Source organism: Setaria viridis, chromosome 2 (assembly GCF_005286985.2).
Source record: "Setaria viridis chromosome 2, Setaria_viridis_v4.0, whole genome shotgun sequence".
Classification (NCBI taxonomy): Eukaryota; Viridiplantae; Streptophyta; class Magnoliopsida; order Poales; family Poaceae; genus Setaria; species Setaria viridis.
In genome coordinates, this window is record NC_048264.2 from 9,193,621 (window position 1) to 9,215,981 (window position 22,361).

A 22,361-nucleotide genomic window follows, 5' to 3' on the forward strand; every position below is an offset into this window, starting at 1 on the left:
ATTGTTACGGTCCTGGTGAGCTTGACCGTAATGGAGACGGATTTGTGGAAATAACCAGAGAAACGGTGGAAGAATCAGAAGAAGAAAAAGAAAGGAGAACGAAGAACAGCTGGCGATAACCGATTCCGTTAGTTGCTCCTTCACCGTCCGAAACAACACGCTTATATGCGCTTACAGAGCTGCAACACAGACTCACACACGCACACACTCGGCCCAGTATTCAGACCGGCCCAATAACCAGCCCATACTCACACTTCAGACCTCCTGCGCTTATCACAGGTCCTTAAGGCCATAACACCCGATGATAGATAGCCGGAAGCGCAGAGGCCATGCTTTGAACCTAGCTAAGCCGCCCTTGCATCAACTTTTGCAAGGGCGCAACCGTCTGATCACTTGTTTCAACTCTGCTCAGTAAGTGTAATCGTGGCACTTGAAGCTCTGAATGGGGACATCATGGGTCAAGTTTTGAGGCGTTTCCTGATGCTTCCCACTCTCATGCGTCAAGTTTTCCTTGACAACGACATCATGGGTGAAGGAAGCAATTCAGAGGGGTTCAGCTCTGCCATATATGATCCCACAGAGGGGTTCAGCACTGCCATATATGATCCCTAACCCGGCAGTAAGACATGTGCATCCCTTACCCGAATCATTGCTGTAGGGGGTGGGGGTGGCAGAGAGTCGTCAAGTTATTTTTTTCATATTTCACTGCTGGAAACATTTTTTTTCACAGAAATATGATTTCTTTTTCAAGATAGTGATTTGAGGCCATTCCACATAGTGATTATGCATGGACTCCGACATTAAAAATATTATAAAAATACTGCTGTCTACGTAAATGTGCAAACAATCTTCTATCGTATGTCCACCGGTAGAAAAGCGAGTATTAATCCCGGTTGTGAAACCTCATATATCTCGGTTTTCCCAACCGGAACTAATGACCTTCACACGCGCACGTCGCCAGTCACAAATCACACGATTTTTCATGCGAAATATGCGCGTGCGCAGTGTGTGGGATTCGAACCCACAACTTCAAGTCTCGCATGTAGCTTCCTTACCATCTCACCTACACAGCACATCTGACTCAATAGTGAATGCAATCCTTTTGTAGTAACTCGTGGGGATCCTTTAGTCCCAGTTAGTATTAAGGTGACCCTTTAGTCCCGGTTGGTGCTCTCGAAGGCTTTAGTCCCGGTTGGTATTGTGAACCGGGACTAAAGGTGTCTTCACGAACTACAATGATGTACCTTGCTATTGATTTTACCGTCATCTGCATGTAAGCGATTCTCTTGCCGGAGTCATTCCTAGTTCTGTGCCAAAGTGATACTCAGAATTCTTTTACATTTTTTTCTTTAGTCTGTGTCCGAAGCGCCTCATTAAAAAGCATCCCCTGTCATCCACGAGCATGGTCCATACCATAGCCATCAAGACACACGGCATAGCCATTAAGCTTAATTTTCCTTACATCCTAATGTACGATCAGTCATTTCTTTGTTTTCATATGTCATAAAACATATATCATGAGTATATAGCAGTTTTTGCTCCATTTGATTGTACCTGGGTGGTTTATCATACTGTTGTGGCTCTCTGTATCCGTGACATCTTGAATTGCTTGTGTTTTGATATTTCAGATGTATCAATCCATTTAATTACCTGCCTTGTTAATTGTTAATGGCCAACATCGGGTTGGGATGCACCAGGATATCTGCAAGCAGCCTAGTGTGCCTTCCAAGTGTTCTGTTTTTCTGCTTAGTACAGTCACATCCGTTTCATGACTGCTTGTTCCCAGTTATGATCCACAAACCACACTGCAACCATAGCCTCCCATACTGTTGAGAGCTAGCACAGATAATCTGCAGGATTATTCATGCTGGCTCTTACTGAGAGCTGGCACCGATACTGTTAGCCCTTTAAATTTTTTTCTAGTCCATTAGGCCTATACATGATCAACAATTTATGATTCGATCTTAGGTGTTTATTCTATTCCTATTTATCAGCATAATCAACATATCATTCATTTTCGAGCATGTGAATTTCATGACTCATGTGTTTGAGAGAACAATCGCATGCTTACACACACAAATGAAAAAGCTTTTTCTATCAATTGATGCAAAATAGAGCATGGGACTAGGATGCAAAATAGAGCTAGCATGAAACTGATCTGACTGTGGCTCATGAACTTTTCCAGAAGACGTTCAGCACTTCCATAAAGTAGGCATGGATGTGGTGGTACAAGCCTTCTTGGTATCCTTTGGTTCTAGGCGTCATTTTGTCTGTCCCAATTGTGTCACCACAATTATCTCCAAGATGAAGCGACATCATTGAATGTTGCATTGCTGTTCTATCATGATATGGAGCACCATTTACCAGCTCTTCCCTCATTCTTTGAACCTTCCATGTGTCTGTCAGAAAATTCAACACACAGCATGGTGCTGATGTTTTATCGAAAAAAAAAGCTTCTGCATAGACAAAAGCAGTATTATAAATAATGCATTAACTATGAGGTTATTTATAGATGAAATTAGTTCGCCACTAATATTTCTTGTGTCCGTCTATTTTGTTTCAACTTACAAAACCAAGTACGCTGTGATACTTGATAATAGAGCTAGCTTGTTCTAGATTTTTATCATGAGGTAGCACGAAATATTCCAAAGATGAAAACAAAAACTGTAGCTGAGCCCCCAGTATCTGCCACTTTCTTAGCATGATCTACCTTACTTGAGCAGAACTGATCGGGACACAAGCAAACAAAGAGAAATGTTAATCAGAAGAATGTTTTTGACCATTTATTCCAATGTATCGTAAAATCTATTTGTTTCATTTACGACATACTGAGTTCATTTAACTATAAAATTGCTGAGGCAATCATTTTTATTCTGTCCCATGTATTTTGTCTCAACTTACGAAACAGTGACCGCTGGGTAAATTATCGGAGCATCATGTTCTTTATTTTTATCCTGAGATAGCATGGATGTGCCAAAAATGAATGCAAATATATTAGTTGAATAGCATGCATTAATTTTATTGATGGTGGTAAACTAACAGCGCCATATCTACTCAAGTTCCATCCCATCCAGCGGCGAACTAAATGTCGTTCAAGCGTGAACAAAAAGCTAGAGATTTGATGCTTATACAAAGAACATGATAATTTTCCACAGCCAACTTCTAGAAGCAGCTGAAGAATCTCACATATAGCAAGCTCTGACAAACCTTAATGACGTGTACAATTTCTACAGTACCTTATTTATAGTATGGCCCGGGGTCACTAACTCAGAAATTAGTTACTATGTTAGTCCACCCATTGCGTTTGTCACATGCATAGGTTTGGGATGCCTCGGGATACCATTGCGCAGCCAGCCCTACTATCTCCAGTGGTTGGCCGAGCTTAGGGTTTTGGTGCGGGTCCAGACGCATATATAGCAGTTGAGAGTGGTGGGCCTGCATGCGTGAGCTTTCTGGTGCGGCCTGTGCTTCTTGCATGGGTGGGAACCGGGTTGACTCCCGTCGGTTTCGGAGATGATAGGATCCTGATGGCTTTTGTTCAACGTCAGGATTCTAGTATCCTTTCCTGCCAGTTTTCGTAGTTCCTGATGGCACCTCTAAAGCCGACATGAATAATCCGAGACTTTCCTGTAAATTTTAATCAACTGACATGGGTGTTTCTCTATTCCTGTCGGTTTTAGTCGGACCCTCAGGAATTGGCCGGTTTTTGGTAGTGAAATGAATTTGGCACATCTGTAATCAACATGGTGACCAGATCAGCTGAGTTCGATTGTCAGCACGCCTCGAGTCTTTCTCAGATTTCCTTTGTACCCTTGTGCAATAGCTCTCAATGCAGATACCGTGGAAACATGTTTGAGTGCTGTTTGTGTCATATCATCATTAGTATTATTTTTTTCATTTTAATTACAGAAATGGAAAATATTGTGGGACTAGAGTTTTTGAGATGTTAAGAGCAACTTTTTCTAAGGACCAAATATTAAGTTCAATTAACAGCAGAAACTGTACTGTTTTTTCCTTTCCTCGGTATACCCGTCATCCTTCCCAATACCTACCAAAATCATTCTGAGTTGTTGATTGGATACAGTCTTAAGGCGCTAGTCTTAGTGACAAGCCACTGAGCTGCAGTTGCACGAGCTTACCTCCTTTCTACGTATATTCGTTCATTTTGTGACTAACTAAGGTGTTCACGGAACTCAAGAGTCAAGACTACCGTTTCTACATGCCTACCCTCCACAAGATTGCTGTATAAAAACAGTAGTCTCCCTCTATATCCACCGTGCAGTGAATGATCTAGTGCTATAATTCGACAGCTGCATCGACGCTGCCAATGCAACACTGAAAGTGTTCCAAGCAACAATGCAAATTTAAAATTAATACGGCAGCTGTACTCATCAGATATATAATTTCCTTACTGTATCGTGGACGCTGATATAGAAATGCAGTTGGTGCGCTCAATACCAAGCGTTTGGACGATTTTCGGAATGAGCGGTGTCGGAAAGCGTGACCGAGCTAGCACGTTGGGCTGCTGTGCTACTTGCTCGGCAGAGCGTCACACAATTCCAACGGTTGTGCCTCTTCATTACTATTCGTTTAGCTAGCATTCATTCGTATTCGTTTACCCTTGCTCATCCATGCAAACCATGACCAAGAGTACCGATTGCAGCGCTTGTGGTTCATCCGTTCTGGTGGGTGTCATGCAAGTATATGCCCATTCCGGCATTTTGGCAAGTCCCATGTAAAGCAGTTGGTAACAAGTCATGAGCAAGAACACAAATCAGCGCAACTTATTTGTGTTTTCTTTAAAAGAAATCAACCTTCCAGCATCACAGTTTGTCTTTCATGTGGTGGAAATATACAATTCACACGTCACCATAGTGAGCCATGAAGAACGACAGTTTCGAGCCGCTTCAGAGTTCAGAGCACGAGTGGCTTTCGAAAACAGACTGGACCGAATAATTGCCTGCGGATTTCTTATCGCCAATTAGATACAATCACGTCATTCAAGCCATGAGCCCCTGAGAGTCCCGTCAAGTTATCACCATACCAAACCACACAATGTTTCCTTTGCCTCCATTCCTCATTGCCATATTTTACCTGTCGTTTCCTTTGCTGAGCTTCCCCATGGGTAACTTTACAAAGGACTGACGCATGGAGACTTGAAAGAGCGTGCTGTGAAAATGAATTCTAGAGACCGAGCGCCTTCTTTCGCAATGTTCTGTAGCTGCACACTAAAGGCGTGATCACACAGTCGCCGGAATGAAACGGATTGCTGATGGAAATTGCATTTTCCCTCTCTTAATAAAACAGTACGTAATGCTACTTGTGGAAAAACGCATTCGCTTCTAGCTAGGAGTGACAAATCTATGGAGGATACATCCTCTATCGTAGCTCATGCCTTCAGATGCTCTAGCAAAATAGGATCGGAACCCACATATTTCTTCCCTTGTTTAGATAACAATTTCCCTAACTATAAATTTGTGGTACAACATCTTGGTACCTCCCAAGGATCGTTAAAAGGTTCTTTATACAGGTACACAGAGTCCCTACAACCCACGTGCCTACTCTTCACTCGTGCCATCTATCACATCTACATCACATGTTCTTTGTAGTTGAGAATTCACTCCATTATTGTATTCATACTGCTAGTTTACGTGTCATTGAAGTTTATGCCTCGTTTGAACAAGGAGTCCACATTTATCAGTTGTGTGATGAGAGAGTGTGCGTGCGTGTTCTGGGTTTGGAATTGGCGGCATCGGGGAAACAAGCATGACAAAAAGATATGCTAAGACCTGACAAGAAGCGTCATGTTGGAGGTCGTATGTCGCATGCGATTATTGAGTGATACAGATTGCAGGAGATCCGCCCTCGTACTGCACACAAACGTCAGGCTTCCAGAGATAGCTTGGGCCGCCAGCTGGAGAAACGCGTTTGCGTCACGCTTCGCTGCTATGATACCTTCTATTCCCACACAACTTGATCAGACCATCTGAAGGACATCATAATCTCGAACATTTAATTTTATACAAGGTAGAAGCTATAATTAACTCCAAATCTTACTATTTTCCTTTGGCAAGGCTACTACTTAATTTGTATGATTACAGGTAAAGCGCCTTGCTATATTCGTTGAAATAGATACAACTACAACACTAATGTTTCACTTCAGCTATAATGATTGTTTCCATGACCAAGACGATGACTTCATCAATAATTGAGTGTATCAATACATAAACCAAAGATAGCTTACACAAAAGCTGTGTTTACATGTTACAATAAATGGTGAACTCACTCATATATAAAACTAACTTCAACATATATGAGAATGTTATCGTACAAATGTTGTACATTGATTGTACTTAGGTATATATACATAATTAGGAGGGTGGTGTTCTACATGGAGATGAAACATAATGACCAGACCACAAGAAACCATGCAAGATTCTAAAAGGCCAATCTCCCTATATAAGATGCATGTACTCCTGATCAAATGTCCCTGTATAAGATACAGCAGGGTAAGAACACCAATCTCCCTATATAAGATACATGCACTCCTGATCAAATGTCCACGCAACCATGCAAGATTCTAAAAGGCCAGTCCTCACTCATGGTCGTGGAGACCCCAAATAGTGTGGCCTGGGAATGGGCGGCATTGCGAAATGGTGATCTGCAGCCTTGATGCTTGTATCTGTGGGCTAAGCTGTGTAGGTTGGAAATTGGTAGTGCGTCGAGGGTTGGCACTTGCACTAACACACTTTTGTGAACCATCTTCCAAGTCTCGCAACTACATGTGGGCCCGATCAGTGTCTCGTGGACTGCATCCCCCATTGCACTGCTGGTACTTCCACTGACTCCGTTGTTGCCATGTTAGGCCATGATTCTCAGTTTCCAGGCCTTTACCATGCGTAGTGCAGCAATATTGCAGTAATGGCCTCATTGAGTTTGGCTCATTTACAAGGGTCATGGTGTAATAGCACTTTGTAGAATAACAAACATCAGGAGAAACATACGGCAGCACAAGGGAGAATAACTACCACGTGTAGGATTAAGCAAAGCTCATGGTTATGTTAAAAATGCCTACGTATCGTCTCTTAGCGAGCACCGAGCGCGTACGAGCTGCCTGATTTCATGGTTATCAACCATGTTTTTCTTTCACAACTCAGGAGAAAATCCAGATCTTCAGGCATATCATATTGAGATATATATATATACACACACACATATATATATGTATATATATGTGTGTGTATATGTATATATATTGCACACAAAAATCAAGCAGAAGAACCGTGTATCACGTACGCATTAATATTCACACTGCAACTGGATGCATGCCCCCCCTCGCTCCTGATCATTGTAACGCGAACATCGATATTTAGGGTATGTGTGGAACAGCGGCACCATTTGATTGGATTAATTAATTAGTTCAGTGTCTCACTACTAGAGAACTGACTTTAGATCCCACCCCCTTTAGTCTCGGTTTAATTTCGACCCGGGAGAAAAGAAGGTGCGCCACGATAGGCTGGAATCGGGCGCACCTTTACTCTCGGTTCCTTTTTTGCAACCGGGACTACAGGCCACCCTTTAGTCTCGGTTAAAAAGGCTATTTCCGAGCACATATGGCGCTACCCTTTACCCCTGGTTGGAGCCACCAACCGGGACAAAATATCCAACCTTTTATTCCGGATGGAGTTACCAACCGGGATAACCGTTTTACTCCCGGTTGGTAATTCAAACCGGAACAAAAGATTGGAGCTTTTATCCCGGTTGGATTACCAACCGGGAGTAAACACCAACGGGGACAAAAGCTCTAATCTTTTGTCCCGGTTGGATTTACCAACCGGGATAAAATCGTATCTACAGGAGGGATCACTCCTCTAGTCCGAGCCACTCCACTCCATAAAGACAGAGAAGCTCATCCTCTCCATGGCGCCGAAGCAAGTCTAGGGGAGGTGCTGCTGAATTTTTTTCCTCATTTCCGTGGGGATTTCACTCATCCAAAGTGTTGTGAAGGTTAGCTACTTCATGCTCCGTTCATTTATTGTTGTTAAGCTTTGTTTTATACTTTAGAGAGGGAGAAAAATGAGTTTGTCTGTTGTTAAGTATGTAGAGGATTTGTATTTATACATGTTTTTGAGCTACAATGTGATGGATAATTATAAATTAGCCATATAAATTGTAGGTGTAATTTCATACTTTAGTACTTTTCAGATAGAGGTATGGAATTAGCCATTTTTAGAATAAGTAAATTATGTGGGAAATTTGGTAGATTACTTCTAACTGTTTGTGGAATATAGTTGTATACTTCTAATTAATGCTTAGAAATTAATTGAACTTTGGTACACATGTTTACAAATTTTTGTTGAAATGCTTAGAAATTAGTTGAAATTTAGTACAATTTGTATATTACATTTTGTATGTTACACTTTTTATATTACATTTTGCATAGTACATTTTGTATTTTACATTTTGTATGTTACATTTTTTATAATACATTTTGCATACTACATTTTGTATATTACATTTTGTATATTTTAAAAATGTAGTACATTTTGTATATTTCAAAAAAATTTGTTGAAATGAATTTTTTTCATGGTTGTTCTATATATGATTTCATACACAAAGTAGTTGAGATCGATGGCAGACGACGAGGCCAGAAGGTATCTAATGGAGCAGATTATTGCTGGTGATAGTAGTTCCAACCTTCCCATAGCGTACACCGATGAAGAGGGTAGCTAGGCAGACATGTTTCTCAACCTGTCTGCTGAAGGCAATGAAGAGTCTGAGCCCCAGCAAAATGTTACCATGGCATAAGGTTCCGACGAGGTATAGATCGTATTTTAACCCTCTGTATATATAATATATGATATTATTCATTATTACTATGTACTAATTAATTAATGAACCTTGAACGGTTAGCCCTCTGGATCGACGAACAGTCGTCCGAAGCCCCGAGGTCCTTCCAAGGTGAAGACTGGGACAAAAAAGACTATCATCACGGAAGTCACAGAAGAGGGCAGGCCGGTTGCTCCCCAAAAAGTGGCAACATAATACGTGAGTCAGATCGGGGCAATCGTAAGGGAGAGCGTGCCCATTAGCATAAGGGAATGAAAGGGCAAAACGACTAATCCATATGTGCTCCAGGAACCAGAAAAGAATATGTTGTGGGAAGAAATTAAGAAACATTTCACATTTCCCGATGGATATATTGAAAATAATGTGAAAGCGTGGACACTGAAGAAGATGGCCACACAATTCCAGACATTCAAAAAGATGTTGGATACCACCTACATTAAGAAGGGCCGAACTCCAGATTTTACTGTGTATCCATAGTGTAAGGACCACTGGGAGGCATTTGTACAATACAAGAGCACTGAAGACAGTAGGAACAAGGTCGCCCAGAACACAGGCAATGCTGGGAGGAAGGAGTACCATCAATAGCTAGGGCGAGGTGGTTACGCCAAAGCAATTCCCAAATAGAATCAGATGGAAAAAGACCTGATTGAGCGGGGTATCATACCAGGAACAATTGATTGGCCCGAACGATCGAAAAATTGGTATTACGCTCATGGAGGTGAGATAAACCCAGATGATGGGACGCTGGTCTTCGATGACCTGTTACGTGAAGCGGCCACAAAGCTTGAAAAGATTATTAAAAATATTAAGGATGGGACGTTGACGGTGTGCCGAGAGAATGATGAGCTCACAATGACCCTCGGGAATCCTGAACACCCAGGATGTACCTGAGGGTTCGGGCTTGTTCTGTGGCAGTTCGCATTCCGAGGCGACTTGGACAAGTACACAAGCCAGAACCGAAGAAAGGAGCAAGAGGATGAGAGGTGCCAGCGCACGATAGAATCCAAACTGCAATCTGTAGAAGTAAAAATGCAGGAGGGAGGCAGTAGACGAATGGCCGACGTAGTTGGCAGCCCTTCTCAACACCTCGGGAGCAGCTGTGCGTCCACAGGGCTCCCTGAGCCACATACGCTAGGATTAGCCGTGGAAGAGCAACTATTCCCTGTGGATGCCATCACGCAACGCACCACATGTGAGCTGCATATACCGATCGGCAACCTCAGCATTAAGGTACGTATATATACATAATATTTATGCACCAGAGCCTCAGGAGTGCTTTGGCAATTTGAAGTTTAAGAACTTCATTTCTTTTATATATCCAGGTGGCATACGGGAGTGCATTGCCAATCCTGCCAAATGATACATGCCTCATGGCATGGAGCTTCCACCTGGCTATGCCAGTGTTGGCGTAGAGAGAATCCCTGATAGCCAATTTGAAGGCCTAGAGCTCGACTTCCCAGTAGGCGACGGGTCAACAACACTAGGAGAAGTGGTTTATGGGGTCATTCTATGGCACAAACGCTACATCATCATCCCCGGCATGGAGGCACCTCCTCAGAGCTCAAGACCACTCTCTGCAAACCCACAGCAGCGACCATCTCCTCAAACATCCAGACCATCATCTCCAACATAACCTGCTCCATGATCAAGGTCTCCATCTCCACCACTCGGCAACCTCATCTCCTTTGCTACTCACTTAAAACAGCTCGACGATGTCACTGCCACCTCGCCGACGTTCGGATAGAACACCGCCACAGTTGCATTGCCATCCATGACTCCACCTTCAACAACGCTTCCCATCAGCTTATATTGGTGTGCACTTGACTTCTCACCAACCATGACTGTCTTGCCTCCATGCATGACTCTCAAGGTCTTCTTATCAGGCGCGACCTGATACAGCCATCCTTCTTCATGCAAGATCCCAAGCAAAATCAGATTCCTCTGCAGCCCCGGTACATGCTTCACACTCTTAAGTAGCACCTCTTGACCATCACACATCTTGAACTTATATCCCCCACTCCTATGATACGATAAGCCGAATCATCTTCCAAGTGAGCAAAGACCACCATCCTCCTCGATGTATAATAAGAACCACTCTTTCTTTGGTGTTGCATGGAACGAGTTAGATGAATCCAACAACCACGCTTCACAAGACTTTTCACTTGACACCGTGAGAACATCACCATCACTATCCGAGTCATCCTGCTACCTGGCTATCATCACACTTGTGGTTCCACTACCCTTCTTCAGTTCCGGGAACTCAGCCTTCTTATGTCCCCACTCCTTACACTTGTAGCAATGCGGTCCCTTCTTATTGTTGTTATCCTTCTTATCTTCACCATTGTGATCACTCCTGACTACAAAAGCACTCCCAGAAGACTTTTCAGGTGAATTATTCTTCCTCCCTCTGCTCATGAGAAAGCAAAATAGTAACAATATCATCCACTTTCATATTCTCCTTGCGATACGTTAGCGTAGTAACCAAGTGATCATAAGACCCCAACAACGAACACAGAAGAATATCGCCATGTCTTCATCATCAATCTTCGCATTGACCTTCCCAAGATCAGCAATTAATTGATTGAAGACATTAACATGCTCATCAAGATCCAACCCCTCTTGGATCTTCAGTCCATACAGCTTCCGCTTCAGGTACATCTTCCGGGTCAAAGTCTTGGACATAAATTTCTCGGCCAACTTGTCCCAAATCTTCTTAGGTGAACTTTCATCCATGACATGGTACATGATCCGATCGGAGAGACACAACCTTATCATTGCACACGCTTGCGTCTGCATCTCCTCCCACTTATCATCCTCCACCTTCACCAGTTTCTTCTTGCTCTAGCCAACAAGTCCTTCACTCTCATCTGCCACAACCCGAAGTTCCCGGTGCCATCGAACCTCGCCACCTCAAATTTGGAAGCCATCGACGCCTTGCCACAGATCGCCGAAAATCAATTTACACACGTGTACTATACGCACAGGCCACGTACCTTCTACACGCCGTGTGCTCTCGTTCCTTGCATCCTGTCTTGAACGCCACTGCACACACGTCCCTGCAGCCCTCACGCCATCTACGCGTGCTGCTCCCCGTGTGTTGCCGCTGCCGTACACCGCCTGTGCACAGCCGCACCGCTCGCAAGCCTTGTCAACTTCCTCATCGTCGCACACGACGATGCTGACCCGCTCGAGAGCTGCGCCCGCCGTTCGCTGTCCACCGCCGCAAGCACCAGCTTCCACGAACAGCTCAGATTGCCTTTGGTGCAATCTACTGTAGAGTATATATGTGTTGTTCTATACCGAGGCAAAAAAAATAGAACAGCACAAGTAGTCCCAAGAGAATCAGACTCCTCCCGCTGCTCTATCCTTTCCTTATTTCCCTCTCGCATACGTGATCTCCTATGGAAAGACTGCACCGTGTTGTCATCGAACTGACCGAGTCCAACCCGGTCACGTCTCCATGCAGTCATACTCCGCCCTTGACTCGTCGCTTTGCCTCGCCAAAGTAGCCAAACCGCATGCAATCCACACCCAGCAATACATGCATGTTCCTATTGGGTCCCACCAAAAAACGTGAAAAATAAATCCAAACTGAACTCCTCCACGATACGGGGCCATGCACAAACATGCACTTGCATGTGGCCTCCGTCTGTATGCCTCCATCTGCAACACGTCCGCCACCTGATCCAACGCTCCGACCGGCTGCAACACACCGCGCCATCTTGGCTACTCCCGTGCGTGCCCTCTGGCCGCGCCCTAGGCCCACGCCAGTGCGTGACCTAGAGAAGCATACGGCATCGCTGCTCCCTTGGCCGCCGTCCTCGACATCACAATCACATAACCTGAAAACAAATCACCTCCATTGACACGTCCAGAGTCCATCGTGGCTTTTGCCACCATCGTTGCAGCTACACCTTGAGCCGGCAATGACCACCCCACCTGTCAATCTGATGGCGAGCTGAAGCCGCCGTCTTCATCCACGACGTCTTCCAGCCACACCGTCGAACCTGGCCGTCATGTCTGACCAGCCACCAGGCGCTATCAACCCGATCTCCATGTATGGACGCATCCCTGTTGATTGCAGCTTATTGAACAGTCCGAGCCACATGCTCGAAGTGTCCAACTCCACTGATCGAGTCATCGATCGCCGCCGTGCTCCAGCTTATGCTCTGCCCCTCCCAAGACAGCTTGTGCGACACTGCGATGTGGAACACACCCATCGCGCGTGGATCTTCTCTATGGATCTAGCTTTGATACCACTTGTTAGAATAAAAGTGCAGAAGCAATAACCCTAAGAACGCAAAACCAAATCGCAAGATCACACAAACGAGAACGACACCGAGGCACGATGTTTTTTAACGAGGTTCAGCCATGTGCCTACATCCCAAGGCATGACTACAGGTACTCCTTTCCATAAACAGTAGCTACACTGGCATCCAGCCACCATAGCGGCCACGCCGCTGCCCACACCAGCCGCCAAGTCGCCTTACGGTTACAACGGTAGTGCCCTCATATTTATGGACCCTAGGGATACAAAGTACGACTAAGACTTTATCCCTGACCTACCAAATTACAACTCAAGTCTAATTGTAACCAAACTATACACATATTCGACACATATCTAACAAGTGTCGTATTTTTTTGGATTTATTCCCAACGTGCAATCCAGATCGCACCCCGCTTTCCACGTGCATCGGTCCACATCTATTCCTAATAGTTATCCTCTCTCCCCTTTCACATACATCTCTTCTATCCTTTTCTTTTTTTCCTTCTCCATCACCTTCTTCTCTCTCAATGAAATCACCATACGTATCCACACATCCGGCTTGAGAGGGCGAGTGCGGTAGGCATAGGAGCGGAGCTCGCTAGTGGGAGTAGTAGGATGTGTCTCGCGTTGGCGGACCCCTCAACTCGCGTTGGCAGCGGGCACGAAAGGAGGCACGGCTGGAGCGGGAGGGCACGTCTAGCGGTGGCGGGCATGGCAGGAGCTGCGACTTGCCAACAGCATGGCGACCTCATTAGATATTTTTTCCCCTCTCCTGTATAATTTTTATTCTAATTTTTCCCAAGGTTTCGTTCATAACTTTTTTTCATATAAGTTTTGTATATAACTTTTGTATACAAATTTTGCATATAACTTTCTATATATAATTTTGTATACAAATTTGTATATAACTTTTTTATATACAATTTTTTTCATATAAGTTTGTGAGAGAGAGGAGACCGAGAGGCGAGAGGGTACCACGGATGATTAAAAATGGGAAAAGCTAACTAGGAGGCAGATGGGATCGGCACCATATGTCAGAAATCGTAAGTGCAACCCGTTTTAAAAATTAAGTACGCATAGTAGACGAGGAATCATTTCTAATGAGCAAGTATAATAAGGGGTTGTAAGCTGGCTGAATGCTGACATGGAGGAGAGAGAAGAGGTGAGAGAGGAGAAGCGGGCTATAAGCTTACAGTCGATTTAGGCACAGGAACCAAGAAACTTTGTAAGAATAACTTGTGGGCTATGTATTAATGGTGAAAAACTAACCATTGTACGAGTAGGCTAGAAAAAGGCTGAGAGAAACCTTGCAGCCCGCTTGATAGCTGCGTTATTAAACTTGCTCTATAGATAACCCATCCTTTGTCGTTGCCAATCCATCATCGCAAGCAGGTTTCCTGCTTCTACCATCGTTGGAGCTCCAACCATCGGGGCACACTGCCAGTGACAGGCATGGCGAAGAAGCCTGCTCCACCTCCTCTTCACGTGGTGGTGTTCCCATGGCTCGCCTTCGGCCACATCGTTCCCTTCCTCGACCTCGCCCAGCAGCTGGCGAGGCGCGGCCACTTCGTCACCTTCCTCTCCACCCCGAGGAACGTCGCCAGGATCAGGCCCGTCCCGCCGGAGCTCTCCCCGTACATCCGCTTCGTGTCCCTGCCACTGCCGGCCGTCGACGGCCTCCGGGACGGCGCGGAAGCGACGTCCGATGTCCCGCCGGAGAAGGTCGACCTGCTCAAGATCGCCTTCGACGGCCTCGCCGCGCCCTTCGCCGGTTTCCTCACCGCGGCCTGCGGAGAGGAGGCCGGGGAAGGGCACGGCAGGAGGCCTGACTGGGTCGTCGTCGACTTCGCGCACCACTGGCTCCCGCCCATCGCCGACGAGCATAGGGTGCCGTGCGCGCTGTTCTTCATCTTCCCGGCAGCGTTCGTGGCGTTCGTCGGCCCCAAGGAGCTGAACGACGCGCACCCGCGGACGGCGGCGGAGCACTTCATGGTGCCGCCGCCGTGGATCCCGCCGCCCTCCCCGATCGCGTACCGGCGGCAAGAGGCCGAGTGGATTGCGGGCGCGTTCCAGCCCAACGCCTCCGGCGTCGCGGACAGCGTCCGCATGCTGGAGACGGTGCGGCGCTGCGCGCTCCTCGTCTGCCGCTGCAGCCGCGAGGTCGACGGCGCACTCTGCACGCTCCTCGACGGCATCTACGGCAAGCCCGTCGTGCCTTCCGGCCTCCTCGCCCCCTACGACGCCGCCGCCGCCGCCAGCAGCAGCGACGCGGCCGGCGGGGGCGACGACGAGGAGACGGCGAGCCTCGTGCGGTGGCTCGACGCCCAGCCGGAGAGGTCGGTGATCTACGTGGCGTTCGGGAGCGAGGCGCCGCTGACGCCGGCGCTCGTCCGGGAGATCGCGCAGGGGCTGGAGCTCGCCGGCGTGCGCTTCCTCTGGGCGCTCCGGGAGACGAGCGGCGGGATGCTCCCGGACAGGTTCGAGGCCCGCGCGCGCGCCGGCGGCCGCGGGTTGGTGCGCGTCGGGTGGGTGCCGCAGGTGCGGGTGCTGGCGCACGCGGCGGTGGGCGGCTTCTTCACGCACGCCGGGCTGAGCTCGCTCGTGGATGTTGGGTAATACAAGCTCGGTCAGTGTTAGTTAGCTAGAATAAAGGAACTAAAATTCTTTGAGCGTCTGTACATGCCGTTGATGCATGTGTTCATGCACCGGCCCTCCTTTCTTTCAGCAGAGTCGTAGGACTAGGTGGGGTGATGGCCAAGTCTCTGAAACGTGGGATGGCGCGTTTCATGCAGAGGCGAGGGGATCGCAGCGTCGTTGTGAGTTTGGGCCACTATCTACTTGTATTTCGGATCTTTATATTGAGTTTGGGAGTCCAGAAAATGCCAGTTCGTTCGGCACCAAAACTGAGCTGTGTTACTCGCGTTCATTAGCGTTCTTGAGTGTTTTGTGTGAGTTCTAGGTTCCAAGGGGTGCTGTTCATCTTCTCCGGCGACGGGTGCCGGGATTTGAAGGCAACAAGTGGTACCAGAGCGGTTACGACCCGGGGAAGCCATGTCTTCGCTGCCCAACCTCGGCGGGAGGTCGAGGACGCCGGTGGGGCGCCAGCGGCCGTCACCGTCGCCACCGCGGCGCCAGCCGCGCTCGCGGTACCGCGACGGCACGATCATCATCGAGCGCACGGTGGAGCGTCGCCTCAAGGACATCGGCAGCGCCAAGTGGCCGATGCTCACCAAGACGAACTACGGCGCCTGGGCGGCTATGATGCGCGTCATGCTCAAGTCGCGCAAGCTCTGGGACGCCGTCAACCTCTGCAACGCGGATGAAGACGAGGACGAGATGGCGCTGGAGGCCATCTGCAAGGCGGTCCCTGAGGACATGGTGGAGGTCATGGCGAACAAGTCGAGCGCGCGGGCGGCTTGGGAGGACATCAAGACGGCGAACCTCGGCGTCGAGCGGGTGCGCAAGGCGAAGGCGCAAACACTCCGCAAGGAGTTCGACTCCCTGTCTTTCAAGGACGGCGAGTCGGTCAGCGACTTCCAGGTGCGGATCACCAAGATCGCACAGCAGTTGCGCACCCTCGGCGATGACCTCGACGAAACGGTGGTGGTGCGCCGTTTCCTGCAGGCGGTGCCCAAGCAGTTCCACCAGATCGCCATGTCGATCGAGACGCTCTTGGAGCTCGGGGACATTCCCCTCGAGGATCTGGTGGGGCGCCTCAAGGCTGCGGAGGAGAGGTATGAGCTCACCGGCGGCGGCGCTGGCGTTGCACAGCTGAACTTCACCGAGGACGAGCTCGTGGCGCGGGTGTCCAAGCGCCTCCAGATCAACTCCGACAAGGGAGCGGGGAGCTCGAGCGGCTCGTCGGGAGGACAGCCACGCGGTCGCGGAGGCGGTCGCGGAGGCGGCCGTGACAAGACTGGCCGTGGTGGCTGACAGAAGGGCTGGGATGGGGCTCCCAGGGAAAAGAAGGGCAACGGCGGAGCGCGCAGCAACAGCCGCGACGTCGCGCGGGATGAATGCCGCTACTGCGGCGTTCGCGGTCACTGGGCCAAGGAGTGCCCGAAGCGCCGGCGGGATTCAGCCTATCTGGCCCAGGCTGAAGAGGAAGAGGAGGCCCATACCCTTCTGTTGGCGACGGCCGTCGAGGAGGTCAACGCCACTCTGTCCCTATCGGCCCCGGCCGGTGCGACGGCGACACCATCGCCGATCCACCTCGACGAGAGCCACCTCTTTGTCCAGCTTGGCGAGAGGAGCGACAGAGCCACCACAAGATGGATCCTCGACTCGGGCGCCACCAATCACATGACTGGTGCCCGGTCAGCCTTCGCGGATCTCGACGGCAGCATTCGTGGCTCCGTGCGTTTCGGCGATGGCTCCACGGTGGCGATCGAGGGGCGCGGTACTGTCCTCTTCAAGGGGAAGACCGGCGAGCATCAGAAGCTGGTGGACGTCTACCACATTCCCAGGCTGACGGCAAACATCATTAGCCTGGGCCAACTGGAGGAGAAGCGGTTCAAGATCCTGCTAGAGGACGGGGCTCTGAAGATTTGGAATCCGCAGCGGAGACTGGTGGCGATCGTGCGGCGCGCGGCAAACCGGCTCTACATCCTCAACACCAACGTCGACAAGCCGGTGTGCCTGGCGGCGCATGCAGAAGAGGCGTCGTGGCGGTGGCACGCCAGGTACGGCCACCTCGGCTTCCAGGGACTCCAGAAGCTATCGAAGGGGGAAATGGTTCGCGGGCTGCCGCGGATCGAGCACGTGGATCAGGTCTGCGACGGGTGTCTCGTTGGCAAGCAGCGGCGTGCACCGTTCCCAGCGGCAAGCAAATTCAGGGCGACGCGGCAGCTGGAGCTCGTGCACGCCGACCTGTGTGGGCCGGTCACACCACCGACGGCATGGCGTTGTGGAGCGGCGGAATCAGACCGTGCTGGGGATGGCACGGTGCATGCTCAAATCCATGAGTGTGCCCGGGCGGTTCTGGGGCGAGGCTGTGACGACGGCAGTCTTCATCCTCAACCGGGCACCTACTCGAGCTCTGAACGACAAGACGCCGCATGAAGCATGGTATGGCCGCAAGCCCGCTGTTCATTTCCTTCGCACATTCGGCTGTGTTGCGCATGTGAAGGTGGCCGGAGGCCATCTGCGGAAGCTCGACGATCGAAGCACGGCCATGGTGATGATCGGGTACGAGCCGGGCACGAAAGCCTACCGGCTCTACAACCCGGCGACGGACCGCGTGCACGTCTCGCGGGACGTGGTGTTCCAGGAGGGGCGTGCTTGGAAGTGGGACGAGGATGGCGCGGCGAGCACGGACGGCGGCGACGACGACCCGTTCATCGTCGAGTATGAGTACGTCTACACACCTGGCGCGGCGGCACCTGGAGCAGCAGCAACACCGCGCGCGGCATCGAGGGCGCCGAGTGCGACATCGAGCAGGCCGAGTGCGGCCCAGAGCGTGGTGCCAAGTGCACACACAGAAGCTGCAGCACCGACGGAGCAGCCTGTGGGCGGAACACCTGCTCCACTCACGCCAAGCGCTCCGGCCACACCACCTGGGGTGGAGTTCGTCTCGCCACCAAGCCGCGGCATCGACCTCGACGCCGACCACGATGACGGGGCTCCACTGCGTTTCAGGAGACTGGATGACCTTCTCGCTAGCACCAATCCAGTGGAGCAGCAGGAGCTGATGGTGGCCGTGGGCGATGGGGAACCGGCCACGTTTGAGGAAGCACGGGGTGACCAGAGCTGGATCAAGGCCATGAGAGAGGAGATGGCCTCTATCGAGCAGAACAACACTTGGTCCCTGGTGAGTCTCCCTCGCAGTCATAGAGCTATTGGTTTGAAATGGGTGTTCAAGCTTAAGCGTGATGAAGAGGGGAACATTGCCAAGTACAAAGCGCGTCTCGTTGCAAAGGGTTATGTGCAGCAAGCAGGAGTTGATTTCGATGAAGTGTTTGCCCCAGTTGCCAGAATGGAGTCAGTGAGGATGTTACTGGCAGCAGCAGCTCAAGAAGGATGGTTTGTACATCACATGGATGTTAAATCAGCCTTCCTGAATGGTGAACTCAAGGAAGAAGTCTATGTTCAGCAGCCACCTGGATTTGTAGCTGCTGGACATGAAGAGAAGGTATTGAAGCTAAACAAAGCCCTGTATGGTTTGAGGAAGGCGCCAAGAGCTTGGAATGTGAAACTTGATAGCAGTTTGCAGGTCAAGGGATTTACAAGGTGTGCAAGTGAGCATGGAATGTACACCAGGGGTGCTGGAGAGGCTAGAGTAGTGGTTGGAGTCTATGTGGATGATCTTATTATTACTGGTGCCAATTCAGCAGTAGTAGAGAAATTCAAGGAGGAGATGAGGCAGACTTTCAGGATGAGTGACCTTGGCTTCTTGTCTTTTTATCTGGGGATTGAAGTCAAGCAGGGGAACAAGTGTATAACTCTGGGACAACCTGCATATGCAAAGAAGCTGCTTGAGAAGGCAGGAATGGTGAACTGCAATCCTTGTAGTACACCAATGGAGGTCAGATTGCAGTTGTCCAGCAAAAGCACTTCAGAGGAAGTGGATGCAACAATGTACCGCAGTTTGGTTGGGAGTTTGAGGTATCTGGTTCATACACGACCAGACATTTCTTTCGCTGTGGGGTATGTCAGTAGATTCATGGAGAAGCCAAGACAGGAACACCTTGCAGCTGTCAAGCACCTACTGCGTTATATTGCAGGCACTATTGATTATGGGCTTGTTTATCCAAAGCTTACAAAAGGAGACAGCAGACTCATTGGTTACTCTGACAGTGATTTGGGGGGAGATGTGGATGAGAGGAAAAGTACTGCAGGGGTAATCTTCTTCTTGGGAGGGATGGTAATCTCATGGAGTTCTCAAAAACAGAAGACAGTGGCTCTATCCACATGTGAAGCAGAGTACATGGCAGGGGCAGCTGGGGCATGCCAAGCTGTGTGGCTCAGGAGGCTGCTGAGTGACATTGCAGGGGAGAATGTTCAGCAGCCAATTTTGAAGATGGATAATCAATCAGCAATTGCCTTGAGCAAAAATCCAGTGCTGCATGACAGGAGCAAGCACATAGACACCAAATTCCATTTCATCAGAGAGTGTGTGGAAGATGGGAGAATCAGCCTGGAACATGTGAGCACTCAGGAGCAGCTAGCTGACATTCTGACAAAGTCATTGGGGCGAGCACGGTTCTGTGAGCTTCGTGACAAAATCGGAGTTGTCAGGTTGAAGTGAAGACCGAGCATGTCTTAGGGGGAGATTGTTGGGTAATACAAGCTCGGTCAGTGTTAGTTAGCTAGAATAAAGGAACTAAAATTCTTTGAGCGTCTGTACAGGCCGTTGATGCATGTGTTCATGCACCGGCCCTCCTTTCTTTCAGCAGAGTCGTAGGACTAGGTGGGGTGATGGCCAAGTCTCTGAAACGTGGGATGGCGCGTTTCATGCAGAGGCGAGGGGATCGCAGCGTCGTTGTGAGTTTGGGCCACTATCTACTTGTATTTCGGATCTTTATATTGAGTTTGGGAGTCCAGAAAATGCCAGTTCGTTCGGCACCAAAACTGAGCTGTGTTACTCGCGTTCATTAGCGTTCTTGAGTGTTTTGTGTGAGTTCTAGGTTCCAAGGGGTGCTGTTCATCTTCTCCGGCGACGGGTGCCGGGATTTGAAGGCAACAGTGGAGAGCTTCCTGTTCGGGCACCCTCTCGTGATGCTGCCGCTGTTCGGCGACCAGGGCCTCACCGCTCGGCTCATGGCGGAGCGGCGCGTCGGGCTGGAGGTGCCGAGGGACGACCGCGACGGCTCGGTGCGGAGGGAGGACGTCGCGGCGGCGGTGCGGCGGGTGATGGTGGAGGATGAAGGGGAGGTGTTCGCCGGCAATGCCAGGGAGTTGCGGGAAATTCTTTGGGACACGGCGAGGCAGGAGGAGTACATTGATGAGCTGGTCGAGCACTTGCGGCGACGCCAGGAAGATTAGGCGCGGCTTCCTGGTTGCAGTGGGTAATGCTCGATCTCTGCCACGAAATCTGGCACGAAAAGCTTTTGTGCTAGTAAAAACATGCAGTTGTGTTTACGATTTTCGTTGGCTGGATGTATTTTCAAGATATTTGGGAGCTTCGTTTCGACTCATTTCTAGTTTTAATTTTTGAATGGCATGGTTTTGCCTTGGTACCAGGTTAAAAAAAAAATCGCAGCTTACCGGTAAACATGGAAATATTGGACAAAATTCGAACTATGTTTAAAGAAAAATCCAAATAAAATTGGAGCAAAATACGGGTAAACACGATACATATGTCTAAAAGTAAATTACTCTACCATACAATAACTTAGCAACTTAGTGAGTGTTTGTTTCTTTAGTCCCTCCTAAAATTTCTGTCACATCGAATGTTTAGATACTAATTAGGAGTATTAAATATAGACTAATTACAAAACTAATTGCACAGATGGAGACTAATTTGCGAGACGAATCTATTAAACCTAATTAGTTCATGATTTGACAATGCGATGCTACAGTAAACATGTGCTAATGATGGGTTAATTAGGCTTAATAGATTCATCTCGTGAATTAGCCTCCAACTGTATAATTAGTTTTATAATTAGCTCATATTTAGTCCTCATAATTAACCTCCGAATATTCGATGTGACAAATTTTAGGAGGTCCTAAACATCCAAACACCCCCTTAGTAGGTTGGTGCATATTGGTCCAACAAATTATAAATTGCTCAACATATTCTGATGCCACACTGTTCAGACTTCACGCAAGTGCACTGAACCAGCGGTCCATCTCATTTGCAGCGATGCAGGCACTCGACCAGCTCATCGACGTACTGCTCCTGCCTCACGTGAAGTGCACTGAACCAGTGGTCCATCTCATTTGCAGCGATGCAGGCACTCGACACTGCTCCTGCCTCACGTGAAGTGTACTGAACCAGTGGTCCATCTCATTTGCAGCGATGCAGGCACTCGACCAGCTCATCGACGTACTGCTCCTGCCTCACCTTATCGCCGACGACCTTTTGCAGCTCCCTGGCATTGCGCGCGAGCTCCTAGCCTTCCTCCTCCGCCATCACCCGCCGAACCGACGTCGTCCCCGCGGAACGAACCGTCGTCGTCGTTCCTGGGTACCTCGACGCCGACGCCGTGCGCCGCCATCGCCCGGGCGATGAGGCCCTGATATCGAGAAGGTGACCAAGATTATGACATTTATACGTATAAAATAGTGGTGTGACCCACGTATA

The 22,361-nt window shown here is 49.0% G+C and overlaps 1 protein-coding gene across 1 annotated transcript; it reads left to right on the forward strand.

Moving 5' to 3' along the window:
* Window positions 1-14,171: 14,171 nt before the first annotated feature.
* On the forward strand, window positions 14,172-21,252 carry LOC117843393 (putative UDP-rhamnose:rhamnosyltransferase 1). Its single transcript, XM_072291940.1, has 2 exons — window positions 14,172-15,724; window positions 20,807-21,252. The coding sequence occupies exons 1-2, from the start codon at window positions 14,570-14,572 to the stop codon at window positions 21,098-21,100; spliced, it is 1,449 nt and encodes a 482-aa protein (XP_072148041.1). The 5' UTR covers window positions 14,172-14,569; the 3' UTR covers window positions 21,101-21,252.
* Window positions 21,253-22,361: the final 1,109 nt, after the last annotated feature.